The following is a 23,088-nucleotide window of genomic DNA, read 5'->3' on the forward strand; positions in this document are numbered from 1 at the left end:
TCTGCCCTCAGGTTTCCACTTTCATGTCGTTCCAAGCCCATGAGACTTTTGTTCATCTTCAAAACCTGAGAATGTTGTTCCTCTGAAATTCCTTTCACCCAAACGTGTAACAATTCAAAAAGTCCATGAAGAGATTGTAGAAGAAATCCTCAGTGGTTTAATCCAAGTCTCCTAAAAAGACACTATCACTTTACTTTCTGAACAGATTTAGCTTTTAGCTTTTGTTCATGTAACAACACAATCAACACACAAATACAGTAAACCGCTTGATCAATATGGATTACTTTTATGAACTTTTTGGACCATCAAAGCTTTGCTGAAATGGACTTTAATGGACAGAAATTACAGAATTGATGACAGAATTGTCATTTTTTTGGTGAACTGTCCCTTTAAATGTAATTATCAGGTAATCTCACCCCAAAAAACTGGAAAAATACTTATAGGCTATCTGAGAATGTGAAAATAATGTTACCTGATCTGGAATAAAACCACCACTTCTTGGCTGAACCAGTTTTTTGAAAATGCTGCTTTTATCCATCTATGTTAAACGTCTTTGTTATATAACTTTTTATTTTACCTTAAGACAACTTATTAAAAAAAAAAAAAAAAAGGCAAAACTGTTGTTTATTGAAATGTTATGGTCAAAAATAAAATCATTCCTAGCCTTTGATTTTCTCAGGACATTGTCCAGCAGTGGATAGAAAACTGAATTACACATGCCACTGTCAGTGAAAGAATACAAGCAACTCAGGCTAGAAACACCAATGCACAACTGTGCAAACAGTTTTTACATAACTTCATATTACATTTCTTTCAGTGTTAAGCATCGCATTTTTACATCACAAACAAAATGCATATTTTTACCACAATGGATGATATAAATACAAAACAGAAAAGCTGCACAATAGTTCTTTCATGCTGAACCAAATGTTTGTCCTTCTATAGTGTTAAGTCAATGTTTGACTTAAAGTAACTCTTTACTGCTGCACTGCAGACCATAAATGTTCCACGATGAAAGCAGCTGACCCGTCTGTGTCTGCCGCTCTAACTAGCTTCTCTGAGGCACTCTATATAAAGTCAAAAAATACAAATAATAAATACGCCCCCCTGCCAGGCTGTTTTGGGCTTACTGCCCTTGTGTTTGGATATGCTCTGACTACCCTTTTGCGCAGATCTAATCTATTATTTGACAGTCTTAATTATGTTTTTTGTCTTTGAAGAGTGCTCAAGTTCAGATAATTATAAATCAGAAAGATGTGTCCTAAAATGTGTGAATATCAATAACTATTTTAACATTAAATCAATGTTATAAATATTCAATCAAATGGATTGAGAGCATCATACAAATACTAGATCTAGTTCAATAAATACACAGTAAAATCTTTAGCTGTGTTTGATCAAAGAAATCTCACACTTTTTATATTCACAGTATCATTGTGAATAAATATACAAAAGGAGCCGTCCAGTATTTTAAAGTGTTTCCATTAAACTATGACAATTTTTAACAACAGTCGACTTTTAAAGATCAGGAGCAGCGAGCACTGAGAAAACTGCCAGGTCCCTAGAGAGTGGCAGAAACTCATAGTGGGATGTTTTGTGGATGTCTGCACTGAGGTAGTAGGTTGGAGAAATATTTGAAAGGTTTAACAATTATTATAATGCTCTTTAGTGGGGTATTTTTTAACAGCAGTCGGTCAATATGTAATGGTTCAGAATGACGCTTCCTTTTAATCAAATTTTCAACCCATTTCTTCAGCTTCCAGCTGTTTAGCCTGAATTATCCACAGAACCTGTGCAAGCTCGATCTGCAGTTGTGCAGACTGACACAAACAACATAACGGGTGTGTTTCCCAAAAAACATTGCAAGCCAACTATGGTTGCAAATTTGCAGTTTCCAGAAACCATAGTTTCACCGAACAAAACTGGCATCGTAAAGTCATGTGGATGAAACTCCTTAACAACCAGAGTTTCTTGTTAGAATGACATGTGGATCAACAGATCATACGCTTGAGTAAAATAAGCAAGCTGACATATAATACATATACAAATATATATACAGATTTAATTCTATGTCTTTTAGTTTGTCAAGAGAATGAAAGCGCAGTTTTTGAAGAGTGTGAATGTGCTCTAGACACCAGGAGAACCGCGAATGAAGAAATACAGTGATTGACAAAGATATTATAGTCCTCAGATGCCATATTTGTTATCGATAATTTGACATTAATTTGACCGAAACGATTCATGAGCAGAAGTAATTACAGTAATGGCAGTTCTAGATTGTTGAATCATTGTGGTTCCAATAATCAGTCAGCAGTTTTGGGAATAAGTTATGAATAGCACTGGTAGTTTAGCAGCAAGTTATGTCACTGTACAGGAAACGCACCCCAGATCGCTGAAGGAACACTTCTCACATCTCTACTAACAGAGTGATTGACCGTTTGAGCAGGACACAACCAGACAATATAATCCCAAAGTCACAAAACAGTCAAGATTCACTTGAAAATGTTGTCAGGGTTTCCAAGTATCCCAGAGGTGCAGATGTTTTGTCACATTTGACCTCTTTGTGTCCCTCTACAGGGATGCTGTCTTGTAGTACAAGGATGTTATCACTGATAACGTCACTGACCATACTGTAGTCCTCCCTGACCAGAGGTTTCTGGTCTTCATCAACCTCGACGTACTCCGTAAGTCCAGCAGTGTTGATGCTGACGTGCTCACAATTACTACTGGAGCTCATCTGAGTGTTTTGGTCCTGGGCTTTTACTGGTGAGCCATTGCACTTAAGGTGAAGTAGTTGTTGAGGTTCTCCAAGGACACTTAGCTCATTGGAAACGGTCCCAGAGTGGTCATTTTTGCTCAGTGTTGTATTTAGATCCTGACTGCTGTTCAGTGAGATCTTGATGCTGTTCTGAGAGACCTTTTGTGCAGTATCTGTGGGACGATTTTCTCCCTTTTGGTCCTCAAGAGGAGCTTTGCCATCAAAATCCATTTCCTCATCATAGTTGGAGACCACAAGATACTCCACCTGACGGTCTGAACTCTGGACTATCTGAGGATATCCTGGAGTGATCAGAGCACTGAAGATCTCCTCAGACTTCCCACTCTGTGAAATAAAAAGTAAAATGACTTTTGTATGTTGGAACTGCAGTTTTGTGGGGTCAGTTCATTGTCTGTTAGAAATTGTTTTAAATAATCCCCTCCTGTTTTTGTGACCATGATAGAACATTTCAACACAGATTGTTCTCAGAAAGTGTCACAATGTAATGCAGATTTAGTGAAGAAGCTGTTATTGATGAAATTGACAGCTGACAAATTCTAATGTATTTAACAGCAAACCCACAGCTGTTTACACTGAAGTCTTAAGAGCAAAACAATAAAATAATGGCTCATTTAAAGCGATCGTTCCCCCCAAAAGGAAAATTCTGTCGTCATTCACTCCTGTGAAACACAAAAAAGATTTACAAATACAATTTTGATGACCAAACAATTGGTCCCTGTTCACTTAATTATATTTTAGACCATACGATGAAAGTGAATAGGAACCAAAACTGTTTGGTTACCAACATTCTTCAAAACATTTTCTATGTTTCACAGAAATAGTAAAACTAATCTGCACTACAACAAAACTGCACCTTAGGAAAATGAATTAATAAAATATGATATGATATAATGCATGGATTATGGTAGTGTCTGCTGTACCTTAAGGAGCTGAGTGTCTAAGCCATTAATTTTCGGTTCTGGAACTGGTGGCAGTAAAAAATGCTTCATCCTAGAGAAGAATAAGGAAATACAGACTTAAGTTGGCATCATTTTATTTTATTATCATAATTATAATCACACTGGTTGTAGTGCAACTTGTTTTATCCTTCGGTAAAGTTTTGCACTTGTTATTCTTCTAGGTACCGACATATAGCAGCTAATAAATAGGAAGGAAAATTATGTTGAAAAATAAATTCTGTATTCTGTACTATGAAGGAAAATCTGGGAAAACGTGTCTTTTTATGTACAGTTATGTAAATCCCTTTGTCATTGTGATAAGTTGAGTGGGATATCATGCTTACGGTTTCATCTTGACTGTCAGCGCTCCTGCAGTCAACAGGAAAATGATGACAGTAAGCGTGACGGCGATAATCATAACGGCATTCTGTGTGTCAGGCATATCTGAAATGTGAGAAACACAAAGCCTTGTTTACATTTTCGCTTTCAATTTTCATCATCTTTTAGTGCTGTACTCTATAATAAGTTCAAATAGATCTAAAGGCCTAGGTTGATAGAAATAGCCTGGACACTGTTATCTAAGACTAAAAATGCTGAGTAATGAAGCACAATGGCTGGAGGTGTGAGAGATTGGGTTACTGGTGCTGGTATCATCTTACTGTCTGGAACCTGGATGAATGCGGAGGGGCTCCATTCACTCCAGAGGCCGTGGTCTAGTTTACAGCGCACTTGCACAACGTAACTTGCTCCAGGCTGCGGACTGTAGATGCTAAACTCCAATTGTTTTCCAGCACTATATGACTAAAAACACAAGAACCAAAACTATGTCTTAAGTCATAATTACAAAACTCTTAAATGCAAAAAAAATTGACTCCTGATACAAAAATGTTCTTTTTGATAATAAATTGATAATAATTAATTAAAACAAGTGCTGTCATTGCGATTAATCACATTCAAAATAAAAGTTTTTGTTTATGTAATACTGTGTGTACTGTGTATAAATATATATAATATACAAATATAACATTTTTCTTAAATATATACATGCATGTGTTTGTATTTATATATACATAAATATACACAATACACACATATATATTATGTGAACAAAAACTTTTATTTTGGATGCGATTAATCACGATTAATCATTTGACAGCACTCATTAAAACAGAAGCAAATTTATATGAATACAGTATATGGAATATACATATTTTTTTGATGAAACCTTTTGATATAAACCTTTATGGTTTCAATATTATATCTGTCCCAATTGAAAGCCCTGGTCTTAAATTGTTTTGATTTTAAGCAGAAAAATGACAAAGCCTAAAAACATTTAAGAACCTTGATGACCTTGAAACGATTTGAATCTCACCTCCCAGCTGCTGTCCTCCTTGTCTCCGCTGTTCTCAATTTTTAGGCGAACTTCATATTTGATTGTTACCCACCCTGAACGTGTGTCTGCGTCATGCGGAGGCTGCCACTGCACCAGGAAATAGGGGCTGTTCGTGGTCTGCACGAAAGTCACATTTACAGCCTCTAAAGGATGAGGCTGCACTGTGTGGAACAAGATCAATCATCTTAAATGACAATCAGCTGCACAGACATCAGAATAGTAGAATCAGTGACAACAATAAATGTACTAAAAAAGGAAATAAACTGAATGAACTGAACATTTTTTATCACAATGACTCCAGCCTTTTTTTTTACAGTAGTGTATTTATGGTCATAAAGCATAAAATAAAAATGCCACATGCCAGCGCATTCAATCATCTGCAGTGGGATATTCGATAGTCGATACATGACTTGAGTTTCATAGTAGGCTATGCAAAGACACAAAGCTGTTCATCTTCACTCTGTTCAGTTAGTCAGCCAGAGCTGCTTCAGTTTAGTGCCATTTAGTACTTTTCCATTCCACACAGATGCTCTAAAAGTCATCATTGTTTAACTCACCGTTACAGATGGAAGAGCCCAGCGCGCACACATTTCTGGCTGAACTGGTTTAAGGGAAACTGTAACTAAACTGTAAATGTAACTGCACATGCACTGTTATCTATCTTGTGTTCTAGTATGATGATCTAACTGAAAGTTAAAAAGTTCAAAGAATAAATGTTTCACCGTAAAGATTTAGCTGATTTTGCTGTGTGTGCCCGTATGTAGCCACAGGAAATCTTTATATATGCTATATTTAGCAGGCGGCTCACTGCACTGTGACTGTTGTCAAAACAACACTGAAATTGGTCTCTGTAGTAAAACATCATTAACCATTCATGCATGGTCGGTATACGCTAGGGGTATATTGCAAGCACATAAAAACAAAAGCATTTCTGGATGCATTTCAATATTTTGTAAACACATTACATGCACTCACCGATATCCATAACATCAACTTCTACAGATTCCGAATAGGCTTTTCCCAGTGCATTGGAGGCCACCACTGTGATGTTGTATATGATCCAAATAGACGTGTGTTGCTTATCAAAATAACAGGAATTGTTTCCCGCCTTATGATAATCCGGACATTCAAAGACTTCCAAAGAACTGAAAAAGTTTTTGTTAGTTTGAAGTTTAAAAAGAATGACTTGCTGACTTATCTTTTGACAACAAATGAACCCAAACCTGTGATTTCTTATCAAATGTGTAAACATTAGCTCATTTACTATACTAGGTTTAGTGTGTTTATTAATAAGTGTGTGTGTGTGGTGTACAAATTAAACAAATATTAAGAGAATAAGACAAACTGAAGATACTTCTTCATTTATATAGAACAGAACTATCATAGCAAAGTTTCATTGTGAAAGAAATTAATAAGTGTATTCAGCAAATATGCAAAAATTGCTGCTTCAAACAAATGTTCTTTCAAGTAACCAATATTGATAAGGAATATTTCCTGAGCACCAAATCAGCATATTAGAATGATTTCTGAAGAATCATGTGACACTGAAGACTGGAGTAATGATGCTGAAAATTCAGCTTTGCCATCACAGGAATAAATAAAATAAAATAAATGAAATGTCTAAAACATATCAAACAAGAAAAAAGCCAACTGTAATGATATTACACAATATTACAGTTTTTACTTTTGCTTGGTGAGCAAAAGAGACTTCTTTCAATAACTGAACCAAAACGCTACATTACCTCAGTAACAGTTTATTTTACTGATACAAACAAAATCATGGAAAATATAACTTATATGTTAAACTATGTCATAACAGGCACACAATGAGGCAACTACCCATATTCTGATACAGGGAAAAAATAAATGGAAATATACTTTTTTTGACAGCAAGATGAACAATGCTGAGTAGTGATAGCTCTCACCTCTCTTTCCTGTAATAAAGCTGGTAGCTGGTGGCCAGTCCACCTGTTGATCCAGGCTCCCACCAGCAAGTGAAAGTCTCTTTCTCAGGTGAACGACATCTTGTTAGTCTGGGCCTCCCCGGAGGAGAATGACCTGGAAACATGATGTAATTCAAGAATATATGACAGCATATTCTATGTTATAATATAAGGACTAAATTAATATATGGTATTTCAAACACTATCAGACTTATTATTGAATGCTGCAAATAATAATAATTATTATTATTATATTATATTATATTATTATTATATTATTATTTTGTGTGTGGTAAAGTGTCTATGGGTGTTTCATATACTGAAAACTAAAATGAAGAAGAATTCTTTGAATTATACTTCCTTTAAATTTAGTATAGACTTTAAACATCTGTCTCCTATTTGCTGATGGATTATATACAAACAACAGGCCTAAAAAAATATATAAAATTATAGAAAATCGCTAAAACCCAATAGTACACAACAACAAAAATCGATGAAAACAACAATAACTGTGTGAATTTGTTCTTTGAATTTTATTTTTAACTGTTTCCCTCACTTACACACGCTGTGTGAGGTCCAAGAGAGGAGCCACATCAGAGTCAGGGCCTGCTCTGCATCTCTCCACATTTTTCCTGCATGAGAAACAAATGTCCATGAAGTCAATGAAGTGTCCACACCACGTTAAATACCAACTGTAGAGCTTGTTTCTACTTGAATCATCAAAACAACCACTCAGCATGTGTAAACACCTTCACTCATCACAACAGCTAAAAGGTCATCATGTGCACAAAATTGTATGCACTTTTGCATTGAGCTAACTCTGTGCCAAGATGATTTTATCTGATTACATTAATCTTTTCTTATCGTGATCAGTGAAGTAACTACACAGTGGTGTATTGGTACAGATTTTCTGTCTCAGAACTGATCAATGGTTATTTCTGACAGCCATGTTGAAAAGAATCAGACACTGCAAACGCAGGTGCAGAGAGGTGACTTCATGGAAAGTTACTGCCTTGGATGAGTTCCAATGAGAGACACAGTTTCAAAGGGCAATAAATGTGATTTATGTTTTTGGATCATTGTAGAAACACTTTGGTTCAGTCTTTGAATTGCATCTATATTCTTCATTTTATATTTACTCATTTACTTGCCATCAGATTTATTTGCAAATTCATAAGTAGCCAAGAATGAGATTTACCCAAATGGAACAAGTTATTTTCAGTGGTCAGTGCAGTTCTTTATTTGACCACATTATAGAAGGAAGTGGATTAAAGTCCAGGTTTAAATGACCTCAAAACATTTGACTTTAACTTTCTATTTCAGTGCCAGACAACTTCAAATATTTATTTACATCTTAGCAGCAGCAAGTTTGACAATATGACTATCAAAAAATAATTTGTATGTATTTTACAAAATATACATTCCTACACATTCTTAATATCAAATAATATAAAGTGATCAGTGTGAAAATAAAAATTGACCAGGAATGGTCTTTTAAAAACTGCTGGTGAATCTCTTATTATGATATATGATCTTGAATTCAACCTTTTTGTCAACTTGTTTTCTTTCAGTTCACACTGAAAGTGTTCACACTGAAACTGACTGGCCTCATTGATCTGAGCTTATTCACCTCCTTTTTTAAATGGCTAAATGCATTAATTGTGGATATTTACTCAAAAACTGAGGTGTATGAGCTCAGATCAATGAGGCATATGATCAATCAGTTCCAAAAAGAAATGCAAAACCTGTGCTAACTGAAGGAAAAGGTTGCTAAAAAGTTCAATCCATTATTTGGTAGTAATCACAAATTCATAAGAAATGTTTTGTAGGCCGGTCATTTACGATCAAGTGATCAAGAAGTAGTCAGACAGTCAACCCATGGCCGTCACTAGGCCTTTTTTTTGGGGGGGGGGGGGGGGGGGGCATGCAGTTCTTTGTCATAAATGCAGTTCACAAAATATCATGGGGGCGCAATTGGTTTCCCATTTAGGCCTACTGTAAAGTTTTTGCTGCATTCACCCCTCATCACACCTCAGTCATTTCCTCCAGCGAAAATGAAGCCCTTAACATATAAACACTTTATAAAACGATCATGCTGCCATTTTTATTTGAAATTTTTACTTTTAATATAAAACATATTCATTACAGTGCATGTGGCAAATAATATGTTTACAGGGCCTATAAGCTAAAGAACGAGGGTTGTGCTAAAAATGCACACAGTAAAATGTTGTGTTTCTACAGTAAACGTGTGTGCACGTTTTTGTGACATCAGGACACAGATTTGTATAATGAAAAGGGTATAACATAGGTATTATAAGGAGAAGGTGACTTTTCAGGAGATTACAGCATGTCTCCACTTTTCAAAACTTTTCAAAACACAGAATGGAGTGTATTGAAAATCTGAAATAGCACAAAGTTTCCTCAGAGGGCTAGGGTTAGGTGCAGGGTTGGTGTAGGGCGATCTGGATTCAGGAAGACTTGTATTTGTCTTATTCTATGCAATTCAGTGAAATACTGCAATAAGTTTATTATACCACCTTACCCTATTAGTCAAACACTTTTTATATTATTTATTTTATATTATATTATTTATTATTATTATTATTAGACCCTCATTGGGGGCTGAGCCCCCCTAAAACGAACATCTTAGAATAGCCCCTGATCCAGGTCAACCAAGCTGAAGTAAAAAAGATAGGCTACTGCTATACAGATATAAGAGGTCATGTGATGAAGATAGTCCATGGCCACAGCCAGAGTTTGAAAATGATTGAGGTCCGTGGTGAGGTCAAGAATTGTTCTTTTACAATAACCCCTACAAATACAACTCATTATACACGCTATAAACACTTATAATGTGACAGACATGTAGATGTTTTGGAGGGATTCCATTATTATTGAATGAATTTGTTAGTATTTTAAGTTGGGTTGGATCATTTTTATCAGTTGTTAGTTAATCATGCAACAATACTGCTAGTTTTCATTAATAATAATAATCATTGATGATAACTTTGTCTATAGAGCTATGAATGTTTTTTACATGATTTTATGAAAATTTAACTAGTATATGCTACTGAATGAAACACTTCTTCATGGTTAGTGTTTGAGGCTATTCTGATTACTGTTAGTTTATTTGCATACTTGCAAAGACCAAAAGATATATTAAAGGATTACCAATATAGTGAAATTCGATATAGCTTACCGCAATTAGGTATGTTCCGCAATAAAAAATAAAAAATAAAACATGATATTGACGGAGACTCACCTGGATCAGTTTCCCAATTCGAAATTACACACACATCTACACCTGTGATTTTCCCATATTCCACACACGCGATGCATTTTGGACAGACTTTTGGACGGACCACAGTCTTTCCTAAGCTCCGTCCCACAAAAATCGCGCACTATGAGAGTGGGAAAAGCCAAATACAAAGTCACCCTGCTGACACCGCAGTCCTTCTGAGTCTCCAGCTGCACACAAACAGCTCTAAAACTGCAGGAGAGTCTCGAGGAGTGGCATACAGCCGATGACATCACACACACACCTGCCATCACACACACACCTGCCACCATACCTGCCAGTGGCACGAGCAAAGTTCGTCAATGTAACACTTTGATGTTCGTCTAATAACGCCTTGTTTGGAAGTTTAAAAATAGTTTGATGTCTGAAGAACGACGAACAAAGGATGCTCCGTTTCGGAAATGGGGCTTTTTAGACGTTTGTAGATATACAGCGCTATAGCCTACAATCATATAGAGAAAAAAAGACCAAAAGACAGGCCTATAAACAGACAAATAGCTAGATAGTGTGATACTGTTGCAAATATGCAAATATCTTTAACTAAATGGTTAAAGAATCAGCATTCGCACTTTCTTGAAAACCCTAAGGAAAATATATATATTTATTTATTTAGCCTATATCATTTTTATATTTAAGGATCTATTTAAATGTGACAAGAAAACCATTAAAATTCCATAGGCATTTTAGAATGATATTCTGAGTAAAAAAATAAATAAATTCCTTATCCTTCCTTCCCTGTTCAGTGATTCAAGAAAAACTGAAAAAGTAATTTTCATAATGTGGGCGGTGGGGGTACCTTGGAATTAAGAAAAAAAGAAAGAAAAAAAAAAGGTTGACAAGAGCTCAGAACGGTTTCATGGTGACAGATTCATCTTCGTGGGAAATAATCATTGAAAAGCATGACTTTTCTCAACATCTGATTTGACTATAAGAACATAGGCTACTGTACTTCCGTTTAAGCACTCGATGAGCTGCTCAGTCAGGAGAGAGATGAACGCCTTCCTCTTTGTTAGACATCAGGAAGTAATGAACACACACACGTATGTTTTGAAAGTTGGATTTCCCCACATCAGTCAGTGCAGCGAAGAATTTCTGTATTGCTTAATAATGGGATACGTGTCAACATCTGATCCGTCTGCGGTATGTGCGCTCGATGTTTACACTCTACCTGATGTTGCCTTTTTGTTTGTGTTGAATTCTGACCTGTTTTTAATTTCTTGTTTGTATGTTTACATTTAGAATTTAGAACAGATATGTAACTGCATTCGAAAATAAAAAGCGGGAAAGAATGGCGTTTCTACTTAGTTTTCATTCAGCACATACAGTATAACATAACTTATTCGGTGGCTGACAAAAACTGTAAAAAAGTGAAAGTGTCTTGAAGGTAGTTCAACCAAACTGATCATGCTTCCTTCATTTGCGTTTCAAAACTGATTGACTTTCTTCTGTGGAACATAAAATAACACATTAGGAAGAATGACATTCTGAGTCTTCAATTGCAAATGAAAAAGTGAAAGAAGATATTCATGACTTGTGCTTTCATTCTGTCTTCTCATTAATTGAGCATGGAAGTGAGTAAATCATGACAATTAAGGAGCTATTTTCATTTACCTGACCCTTTTAAACAACTTTTTTTTTTGAGGGGGGACTGTCATACAATTTTAGCAGTTTTGCTGTTATTTTCAGTCATTGTGGCATTCACTGAATTTTTAAAAAGTTCCATATTTTGTATTATTATTTCTATTTTAATGTGACACCTCAGGACACTGATTGGACTGCCGCTTCAATGTCCCATTTTGCAGGTGCTTTGCTGAACATTTCAATCTGAGCTCAACCAATCACAGCTGTGCATCAACCGTTTTCCTCAATCATGTCGGATTTGAATGACTCTTTGAACATAAACTTCTTGAAAGAGTCTGTATTGAAGAGGCTCTGTGAGTCCCTTGACAAGGCCAACAATAAGGGATGGCGAAAACTGGGGGAGATTGTGAAAAGTGAGAAGCGATTCAAAGTGAGGTAATGACTTTTTCTCTCTTCCTTTTAATGTAATATACTAATAAACTCAAAGTCTTTTTCTTACTGTCTCCTTCCACTCACATGCACAGTCTGGATGATATGGACATGTGTTCCCTGAAGGCTTTGGAGGCGGACGGAAGTCCTTCCCGCAGTCTGCTCAAACTCATTGGAGATCAGGGATGTATGGTGGGTGAACTGGTGGAGTTTCTACAGATCATGGGTCATACGGATGCCCTGCAGTGTCTGAAATCTCCAGGTACAACAGCCTCTGTGGAAATGTGGTACAGAAAGAGTGTATGTTTCTATAGTGCATCACATTATCAAATGTTGTTTGTTTTGTATATGCTCTTGAGTCTGTACTAAATATTTATTTACAAATGTGAAAGTGAAATTGAAACATGACTGTGACACAGGCTTGAAGAAGTGATATTTCTCTTAGGCCCAATGCAAAATGCAATGCAGTTTTTCCTGCAAAAATTGTCAAAGAAAATATGAATTCTGTGTAATGGATTTAAAAACGCTAAAATGTGTTAATATGATAATATGTGGTTATTAATATTAAAATATTAATGTGGACAGCTCACACAAAAGTCTCTTTAAAACCATGCTGCTTTCTGCTAGTCAGTGTGACGAGTTTGTGTGACCAATTTTTTACATTTTTGCGAAATCTGCATGTAAATTTTTTTTTTTCACATAAATTCCTGATTGCTGATTTTTTTTTGCCTGCTAGTATAACAACAGTAAATATTCATGCTCCTTTACTTACACTCTTTTTTTTTTGTAAATGAAAGCATTACTGTAATACGCAACTTCCAATGACGCACATTCAAATTCTGCTGAAATTTCTGGCATAGATTATGTGCAGATATAGTCTAAAGTGACTCATTTGCATTCATGGGTCAGTTTCAGTTGCTGTTTTCTGAATTGATCTCACAGGAATTCAAATCATCGTCCAGCCGCAGTCGGTGGCTGTCATTGCTGGACACAACCTTCGTCTCAGTTGTTATGCGGTTGGTGCTTCACATGTGCAATTCAAGTGGTTTAAGAAAACGGAAGAGGTGTGTAGATGTATAATATTGCAAGCAAGCAACAGAACTAACTTTCAGCCATTCACATGAATAACATAACTAAGGTAACCCTTCAGGTACATAACAGCTCCTCCCCAGACCTGGTGTTCAGTCCAGTCCGGCTCAAAGATGCAGGGTTTTACATCTGTCGAGTGAACTGTGGAAACGCGTATGAGTTCAGTCACTGGGCCCAAGTAGATGTCCTCGATGTTCCACCAAGATATGGTAAGTCATTTCTGATCAGCAGAGATAAATAAGAAATTTGGTTGAATTGTCTTGATTAGCACTGATATTAAACTTGATGCTTTTTCTTCAGGATTAGTGTCTCTGGCTTCAGAGGGCAGGCCAAGGGTGCTGATCCAGCCTCAAGCCCAAAGGCTGCTGGTGGGAGATTTACTCTATCTGGAGTGTGGAGCTATTGGAAGACCCCTACCACAATATCAATGGTACAGAAACGGAGTGCCGATCAAAAAAGCCACTAAGAGGAAGTACACTGTAAGAGGACCAACAGATGCCAAATATTTGGATAAATTCACTATTGTTCACTTTGGTTAGATTTTCTGAGACCGCTTGGATGAAGTAGATTTAAAAAAAATATCCTACACTGTAAAAGAAACGACACAGAAAATGCTAGCAAGTTTCACAAATAATTCCAAAGAACTGAGAAGTAATACAGTGAATTTAACATGAAATTACGACTGAAAAAGACTGAAATTATACTTTCTTGTAAAATTGTACTATGTAGTGAGAGTGATTTAATTATTATTATTATTATTGTTTAAATTTAGGTCAAGAATTTGTTGCCAGAGCACCAGGGAAGATATCGCTGTGAGATCTTCTGCAGTAATGAACGAACGTGGAGCAATGAAGTGGATGTTGTTGTTCTAGGTATGCATCATGTCTTTTGTTTTATATTTATTCTTTGGTTAGATCTGAAGAGTAGTGAGTTAAAGGCACAGCTCACCCAAACATTTGAATTCTGTCATCATTTACCCACCCTCAAGTTAGTTGTTGGTCCCCATTCACTTACATATTTTTTTCTTCTTATTTTCTCCGTACTTTGGAAGTCAGTGAGGACCAGCAACTGTTTGGTCAAAATCTTCTTTTGCATACAGCAGAAGAAAGAAACTCATACAGGTTTGGAACAACTTGAGGGGAGTAAACGATCACAGAATTTAATTTTTTTTTATAAGTGTTTCTGTAGCTCAGTTGGTATTCGCATTGGGCTACGAAGCGCAAGGTTAGGGGTTCGATTCCCCCGGGTACACATGATAGGTAAAAAACTGATAGCCTGAGTACACTGTAAGTCGCTTTGGATAAAAGCGTCTGCTAAATGAATTAATTTAATTTTATTTGAATTTATAATTTTCGTTTTAAGGCTGGAATACGTTACACGATTTTGAAGAGTTTAAAACATGTCATACGCTTGTCGACTTTGCAAATGGTTACAGAGAAAAACTGGTCATCATTCACCAATCAACTTTGCATTACACACTACCAGATATTTAAGTTTTTCGGAAATGCTGAAACATGTTCCTCTTTGCTTGAAGACACATGACAAATGAAAAAAATATGTGCTCTAAAGTTGACTTAAAATATCAAACATGTCTGATACCTTCCAGTTGTATGAAAGCATGTTTGTATATAGTTCCCAATATGTGCATACTGGCTGCTACTTTTGGAAACTAGTGCTGACTGCATTCATACTGCAAATCTGTGCAAAAGTTGGTTAGTGTATTCTAGCTTTTAGTTTTTACGGTATAAATCTAACATTCAAAACTGCAGGTCAGTATAGTTCAGATGCCTAGAAATGGTCTTTGCAATGTCAAATATTCCCTCTACAACTCTAATGCAGAGACAATTTGTATGGCAATGTAATTAATTCTAGTGGACTGCCTGTATAATGTTAATGGTCAATTTACCAAAGACTGCATTTTTTAATCTGTATTTACTCATTTTGTGGTCCAACCTTTTATTCTTCCTCAAGAAAATCCTTGCCATTCTGAAATGAAAGATCCAAGAATATCTCATGAAATTTCAGGAGCAATGGAGTGCTCTGAAGGTATTATCTAAGATGTAGTGGCACCTTCTAACATCTACAGACTTTTGACCTTTGTGGAACCTGAATCTACTTCATTTCGTACTAAATAATCATACTTTCACCCTGATTAATGCATGCTGTAAAAACTAATGAACGTTCCAGGTTTAAAACAAGCATATATGGGATGCATTTGATTGCCACAAAAAATTTGAATACATTTAGGTCAACATGATTTTCTGTGATAATTGATAACATGAGCTTGTTTTGAACCCGGGGCACCTTTAAACGTTCTTCAGCTACTTACTTACTCTCTTCTCTTGCCTGCTTCATTGATTGAGATGGAGGAAGACCCTTTGATATATCTGATCTGCATGACTGTTGCCTAAAAATGAGAACATTCCCATTCCAGTTGTAAAGGATGCAGTGTGAGAACAAAATGTTTTTGTGGCAGGGTTCCAGTGTGGCAGGATGGGGTTAGTTATCATACCTCAAAAATAGGTTTTTGGTCTTGAAAAATGGTTTCCTCTTGTGATCTATAAGCATTATTTTCTCTTCATTACTGTCATAATTGTGTTCCTTTAAATACACATAATCTAAAAACTTAATATATTTCTCTTTTATAGATGATTTTTTGATTATTGAAAGGGGTAAGTTTTGTTCCCTTTACATTTAGTCTTGAACAGTTTGGGCTTTTATTGAGACAGTGAATGATCATGCTTTTTCCCCATCAGAATACAGTCTTGAGAAACCTTATGGTGAGTTGACCAAATAATTACTATAAACTAACGTAACCTGAATACAAACGAGAGTCTCATTTTTCACACTGAACGTTTTTCTTCTTTTAGCTACAGACAAAGTGGCTCTTCTGATTGGTAACCTCACATATCGAAACCACCCGCAGCTGAAAGCACCCATGGTTGACGTGTACGACCTCACCAATCTGCTGCGGCAGCTCAACTTTAAAGTGGTGTCTCTGCTGGATCTAACCGAGTCAGAGATGAGGAACGCTGTGGAGGAGTTCTTGTCCCTGCTTCATAAGGGAGTGTATGGTACTGTGACTTCTATAGAGTTTATGCTACTGTAGTCTCCTATAAACATTGTTCTAACCTTGAAAGAGTAACCTAACATGATTTTTGGAAAGTATATAAATGTTTGAGCCAACTTACAATATGTTAAATCATTAGTTCTCCAAAGAACCTCTCAGTCGACAGTGTTGTTTTTGTTTTTTTAATTCAAGAACCTTTTGTCCACTATAACAGAAGTATACAGTGACCAGGGGCTGTATGGCTCTGAAAAGGTCAAAAAGCACCATTAAAGTACCATATCATTAAAGCTTTCACATATTGAAACTTTGTGTGATTATATCACATGTGAAGTAATATCACATTTTTTGGACATCTTTCATGCCAAAGCTGGCACAACACATATTATATGAATATATACACTAGATGTGCTAATGTTGCGATAATGAACATGCACAATGTTATTACTGTAGGCACTTTAAAATACTCAGAATAAATCTATACACCTTATTATCTGATTTTAGATCATTCTTCTTATTGTGTAGATTTTTAGAATGCAAATGAGCATTGTGTGTATGCTACATAAAAATGTGTTCAGCTTTTCGTATTTATAATACTTAATATATATTTTTCATCGTTTTGTTTACACGTTTACACATTTTTTTAACTGGACTAAAACATGCAAGCCCAGAAAAGATATTGATACTGGTTACAGTTGGTTTCTGGTCTTTATAGTTGTGTTCTTTTGCGCTTCAATCAGTTTGAAACATTTGTTTACTCTATATTAATTATGCAATGTTTTATTTAAACGTTTTCAAATGTTCAAGTTCTTTTTTTTAGTTGTTGAACTTGCTTTTAATAGAATAAGACTGAAGTTTGTTTATCTTTTCAGCCCTTTATCTGTAATTAAATGCAACACCGTATTCTGTGATAAATGTTTCAGCACTCATTGTGATACGTAAATTTGATACCGTCACATGCCCGATATGTACACAAAGTTGAAATGGACATCTTCAGCCAAGAGAAAACTTTTGGTTTTGGTGAATGTTTGGTTAATGCTTCATGCAAAGCTATCATATGACTTGAGATATTAAATGTCAAACTGAGCTTCTTTTATGGTACTTTTTCAGTCATTTTTGGAGGTTGAAAGTGTGATTCACTATTCACTTTCATTGTGTGGAAAATAACAGACAATAACACTCTGTAAAATATCTTCTATATATTATTTAGGGTTCAACAGAAGAAAGTCATACAGGTTTGGAATTACATGAGAGTGGGTAAATTTTTTTTTTTATTGAAATGACTCTTTGACTATTGCTCCTCCCTTTAGGTTTGTTGTATTATGCTGGACATGGTTATGAGAACTTTGGGAACAGCTTTATGGTACCTGTTGATGCCCCAAATCCGTACCGTTCAGGCAACTGTCTCTGCGTTCAGAGCATTCTGAAGCTGATGCAGGAGAAGGAGACTGGACTCAATGTCTTCCTCCTCGACATGTGCAGGAAAAGGTGTGTATTTTGTGGTTCCATATCATTTTCATATTGGTAATTCATGCATTGGTTGTCATCGTTTTAACATTAATTTATTGCTTCAGAAATTTACATGACGATGCCACGCCAAATGTTGTGCTCCAAGTTACAGCCAATATTGTGTTTGGATATGCCACGTAAGTTACTGAGGGTCTTTCTTTTTCATCCAGAAATAACATGAAGTACATTTTGTTTACTATCTGACCAGTTATGTTGAGATGTATTATGTTTCTGAAGTTGCCAAGATGCTGAGGCTTTTGAACTGAGCTCAAGTGGATTCACCAATGGAGTCTTTATTAAATTCCTGAAGGAGCGCCTCCTAGAGGATGAGAAGATAACTGTTTTGCTAGACAGAGTGGCTGAAGGTGAGGCAACCGGAGGGAGTATGGTAAAGTTAAATGAAGTATTACGGCGTTTATTAGTTAAACGCAGGTCCATTAAGCCCAAACAAATGATTAACTGATTTTAATCGTGTACTGCTACTTTCAGTTCTTACTTATTTTGTACTTTACTGCTTCAAAGGTTCATTTAAAATATTAAAATAAATAAAATTATATTTAATCTACTCATGTTTGGTTGCATGTCTTGACAATCAATCTAATGTTCTGATTGTTTGTAGATATGGGTCAGTTTGACCCCACAAAGGGTAAGCAGGCTCTAGAGATCCGCAGCAGCCTGTCAGAGAGACGGTCCCTCACCGATGCCATCCGCCCCGGGGACTACTCCGATGCCGCCGAGGCACATAATCTGCTCTGGGCTAAAGCTAATGGTAATGTCAGCTACTTCAAAATATTCTTCAACTCCTTTGAATAACCATATAAAACAGGTTCCAATTTTTTGGCAAAATGAAATCTATACAAAAAAGTTCTGTTAATAAAAATCTAAATTTTCGTGATTACTACTAATGAAAATATTATAGTATACACTCACCGGCCAATTTTTTAGGTATACCTATTCAATTTCTTGGTAACACAAATTTCTAATCAGCCAATCACATGGGAGCAACTGAATGCATTTAGGGATCTAGATGTGGTGAAGATGCTTGCTGAAGTTCAAACTGAGCATCAGAATGGGGAAGAAAGGGGATTTAAGTGACTTTGAACGGGGAATGTTGTTGGGGCCAGACGGACTGGTCTGAGTATTTCAAAAACTGCTCATCTACTGGGATTTTCACGCACAACCATCTCTAGGGTTTACAGAGAATGGTCTGAAAAATATAAAATATCCAGTGTGCCACAGCTGTGTGGACGAAAATGCCTTGTTGATGTCAGAGGTCAGAGGAGAATGGGCTGACTGGTTAGAGATGATAGAAAGGCAACAGTAACTCAAATCACCACTCGGTACAACCAAGGTCTGCAGAATACCATCTCTGAACACTCAACATGTTGAACCCTGAAGCAGATGGGCTACAGCAGCAGAAGACCACACCGGGTGCTGCTCCTGTCAGCTAAGAACAGGAGACGGAGGCTACAGTTTGCACAGGCTCACCAAAATTGGACAATAGGAGTTTGGAAAAACATTGCCTGGTCTGATGAGTCTCAATTTCTGCTGCGACATTCAGATGGTAGGGTCAGAATTTGGCGAAAATAACATGAAAGCATGCATCCATCCTGCCTTGTCTCAACGGTTCAGGCTGCTGGTGGTGGTGTAATGGTGTGGGGGATGTTTTCATGGCACACTTTGTTTAAACACCACAGCCTACCTGAGTATTGTTTCTGATCATGTCCATCCCTTCAGGACTACAGTGTACCCATCTTCTGATGACTACTTCCAGCAGGATAATGCACCATGTCACAAAGCTCAGATCAACTCAGACTGGTTTCATTGAAAATGAAAATGAGTTCATTTTACTCAAATGGCCTCCACAGTCACCAGATCTCAATCTGACAGAGCAGCTTTGGGATGTGGTGGAACGGGAGATACACATCATGGATGTGCAGCAGACAAATCTGCAGCAACTGTGTGATGCTATAATGTCAAAATGAACCAAAATCTCTGAGGAATGTTTCCAACACCTTGTTGAATCTATGCCATGAAAAATTAAGGCAGTTCTGAAGACAAAAGGCGGTCCAACCCGGTACTAGCAAGGTGTACCTAATAAAGTGGCCAGTGAGTGTATTTCTAAAGTATGATTTCATAATATATCTCATTAAAATTATTTAATATTATATATTCCGTTTTAAAACATTAAATTAAGTATTCATAACAACCATATATATATATATATATATATATATATTAGTTATTTCTTCCTCACTATATTTTCATCAACAGTGTTTAAATTAAAATCATTTAATTATTATCATGACGCATATTTTTCCTCTTTTCCATCAGTTGACAATAAAAAAATTTTTTTTAAAAACCTTGATCAAATATTTTAATTTCATCTCATATGGTCACAACATGAGATGAGTACTATCATCACATCTGATGATATTAACAGATGATAGTTTTTGATGAGTGAAATACTGTAGTACTGTAAATGTAGTTTTTCTCATAATTTGTCAAACTTTTGCATTTGTGTTTTAACCCAGAACTGCCGCAGAGTAAAATTCTGGACTTTGAATGTGGAGTTCAGATAAAAATGGACTTTGCTGCTGAGTTTTCCAATGTGCTGGTCATCTACACCAGCATTGTGAAAAAGCCAGAAGAGATGCTGTCTTGTCAGGCACACATAACTAACCTCCCTTTGGTAAGTGGTCTTTGTTTTTATTGTGGAGAAAGAAACTGCAATTATTCTCAATTACTATACCATTAAAAAACTTTATTCTCCAAGGACACATTAAATTGAACAAAAGCAATAAAAACCTATTTGTTAAAAATACATAAGTTATTGTAAATTCTAATAATATTAGACCATAAGAGACTTCTTTCAAAAAAACGGTAGTGTATATCTGCAGAAGTCAATGTAAAATACTAATCAGTGTAATTATTTAGCTAGACAATATAAACTAATGTAAAAAAAATAAGTAGTAAGGTATGTAAACAAGAAACATTTCTTAACATATGTTTGCGATAAATAATGTTTTTCCTATTACCTGACTTTGAAGGACCTGGATGTGGACCCTAAGCTGATGAACAAAGAAACTCTGGAGGAAACAGGAAGCTTCCTACTTTCAGGGAGTCTTCCTCAGCACTGCCTCTATACCAGACTCAGCTCACTGCAGAAACTCAAGGTACAGCTCAAGACTGACTGACAAGATGTCTTTAGCTGGATCTAGATCTGATTTACAATACACGTATAATTACCTTGATACCTATTTTTCCTTCTAATACCTTTCTTCCTGATTTACAGGAGGAACTAGCCTTCACTGTCTGCCTACAAGTCCTGTTTAACTCCCTAGACGACCTGGTCCAGTGGAACATGGATGTTAACGTCGGAAAGCCCCTCACTGCCAAACTGGATCTCAACCGTCCCACCAGGAAGAACAGCTGTCAGCTGACGTGTCCCATGCCGCACAGCCCCTCGACCAGCCCCAGCCACAGCCCTGCATCTGACCGCCGCTTCCACAGCCAGGGCCCATGCTTCCCCCAGCAGCACAACAACCCCTACCTCAACGTCTGCGAGCCCCTCCACGGAGCTGTAGGGGGCTATGGGGACTTTCGATTGTACGTTGACCATACACATCAATATGAGAATATGCCATGCTCGCCCTACCTGAACCCACCAAGTATTCCCATTGAGACCACTGATGACATTGACGACATGCAGAATGAGTTCATGAATAGTTTGCAACTCTATAACCATCCCTGAGTGAGTACACAGTGGTAAACCATTAATTTAAGGGATACTCCACACATAAAAAAAATACAATTCTCTCATCATTTAGCCATCCCAGATGTTTATGACTGACTTCCATTGAATGAACATCTCCATGAGTCAATACAATGGAAGTGTATGGGATCACCAAAGTTTGCATTTGAAGCATCGGCTTTGTCAAAAGGTCTTAAAAGTTGTCAAAAGAAAGTCATATACATCTGGGATGGCCTTAGAATGAATAAATGAAAAGTCCTTTAAAGACTGTGGAGATAATATATTAAAGGTTTTTTAGCCTTTTTTATAATAGGACAGATCAGAGCTGATGGGTGCCGGGATTGGGAAAGAGTTGGGATTTGAACAGCGTTATATGACGTGTTCTGCCCACATGGCTATCAGTGATTGTAATGCAAAAATGTATCATCTCAAGTGATTGTCTAATCTCTATCAGTTTTCAGTCTTTATTTTCATGTTACTAACTTATTACAACACCTCCAAAATATTTTAGCATAAAGAAAATACTGTAGCAATGTTACTGTAAGTATATAGTAATTTAAAATATTTTATGTAAAAAATCCTGTCACCTTTTTACATCTCAAAACATCTTTCTTCATATAGATTTTAAACATATTTAGAAAAATTGTCTTTATTTTTAAACAAAAAGTGCATGAATCAAATGTCATGATTATCTTTTAACATGTAGATATTGTTCATAACTCTGGCTTTGAAATTAAAGGTTACTCAATGTGAGAAGGTCAGTTACAATTTCATAAAAAAGAAAAGAAAGAAACAAGAAACCACTTAAAAACAAGTAATTGATTAAAAAGAATAACTAGAAATCCAATGAAAATAAATTTCTGAACATCTCGTGTGATCAATATTTCTCAGTAAATGGTAACTTAATAGTTTCACCGCATAAACAAATGCGTGTCGCCAAGATGTTAGGCAACTAGATGACTTTGACTTCCTCTTCACATTACATAACAGTGCACTTCTAACCTCAGCCTTGGATTTCATCTCCACAAATGCGGCCGGAGTCTTTTATTTGAGCTGCCCCACATCCATGTTCTGAAGGTTTTTGTATCTGACCCATGATGGACTCCTTTTCCTCCTCCTGAGGCACCTCTCCATCCACCATCTTGATCAGTTCTTCTGGCACGTCAGTGTCATCTCCGGCCTGCTGGATCATATTCTCATCATGTTCACTCTGGGAAAAACAAACAGCAGGACAGTCGAATAGCACTTCTTTCCTCGTATTCTGTTCGCAGACATTTCTAAAGCATGACTTTATAAATAAAACAGAGC

The 23,088-nt window shown here is 36.4% G+C and overlaps 2 protein-coding genes across 4 annotated transcripts; one reads left to right on the forward strand and one right to left on the reverse strand.

The window, feature by feature from the left end:
* Positions 1–607: 607 nt before the first annotated feature.
* LOC127957170 (prolactin receptor) lies at positions 608–10,545 on the reverse strand. Its single transcript, XM_052555581.1, has 9 exons — positions 10,316–10,545; positions 7,614–7,685; positions 7,036–7,168; positions 6,086–6,255; positions 5,090–5,271; positions 4,377–4,518; positions 4,062–4,161; positions 3,700–3,769; positions 608–3,103 (listed from the first exon to the last, which is right to left on the reverse strand). Exons 2-9 carry the CDS (start codon positions 7,678–7,680, stop codon positions 2,486–2,488), a joined length of 1,482 nt encoding a protein of 493 aa, XP_052411541.1. The 5' UTR covers positions 7,681–7,685; positions 10,316–10,545; the 3' UTR covers positions 608–2,485.
* A 686-nt stretch (positions 10,546–11,231) lies between these two features.
* On the forward strand, positions 11,232–22,849 carry LOC127958044 (mucosa-associated lymphoid tissue lymphoma translocation protein 1). Of its 3 annotated transcripts, XM_052556820.1 has the most exons (18): positions 11,232–11,491; positions 12,154–12,367; positions 12,457–12,623; positions 13,304–13,425; positions 13,512–13,659; positions 13,751–13,929; positions 14,223–14,322; positions 15,422–15,496; positions 16,099–16,122; positions 16,207–16,230; positions 16,321–16,524; positions 17,828–18,005; positions 18,092–18,163; positions 18,264–18,391; positions 18,646–18,795; positions 20,561–20,718; positions 21,077–21,202; positions 21,322–22,849. In XM_052556820.1, the coding sequence occupies exons 2-18, from the start codon at positions 12,222–12,224 to the stop codon at positions 21,778–21,780; spliced, it is 2,460 nt and encodes an 819-aa protein (XP_052412780.1). In that variant the 5' UTR covers positions 11,232–11,491; positions 12,154–12,221; the 3' UTR covers positions 21,781–22,849. The 3 variants fall into 3 exon arrangements, with proteins under 3 accessions (XP_052412780.1, XP_052412781.1, XP_052412782.1); XM_052556821.1 differs by lacking the exon at positions 15,422–15,496 and having other exon boundaries at positions 11,234–11,491; XM_052556822.1 differs by lacking the exon at positions 11,232–11,491 and having other exon boundaries at positions 12,234–12,362.
* The last annotated feature ends 239 nt before the right edge of the window (positions 22,850–23,088 follow it).

This window comes from Carassius gibelio, chromosome B5 (assembly GCF_023724105.1).
Source record: "Carassius gibelio isolate Cgi1373 ecotype wild population from Czech Republic chromosome B5, carGib1.2-hapl.c, whole genome shotgun sequence".
NCBI classification, from domain to species: domain Eukaryota; kingdom Metazoa; phylum Chordata; class Actinopteri; order Cypriniformes; family Cyprinidae; genus Carassius; species Carassius gibelio.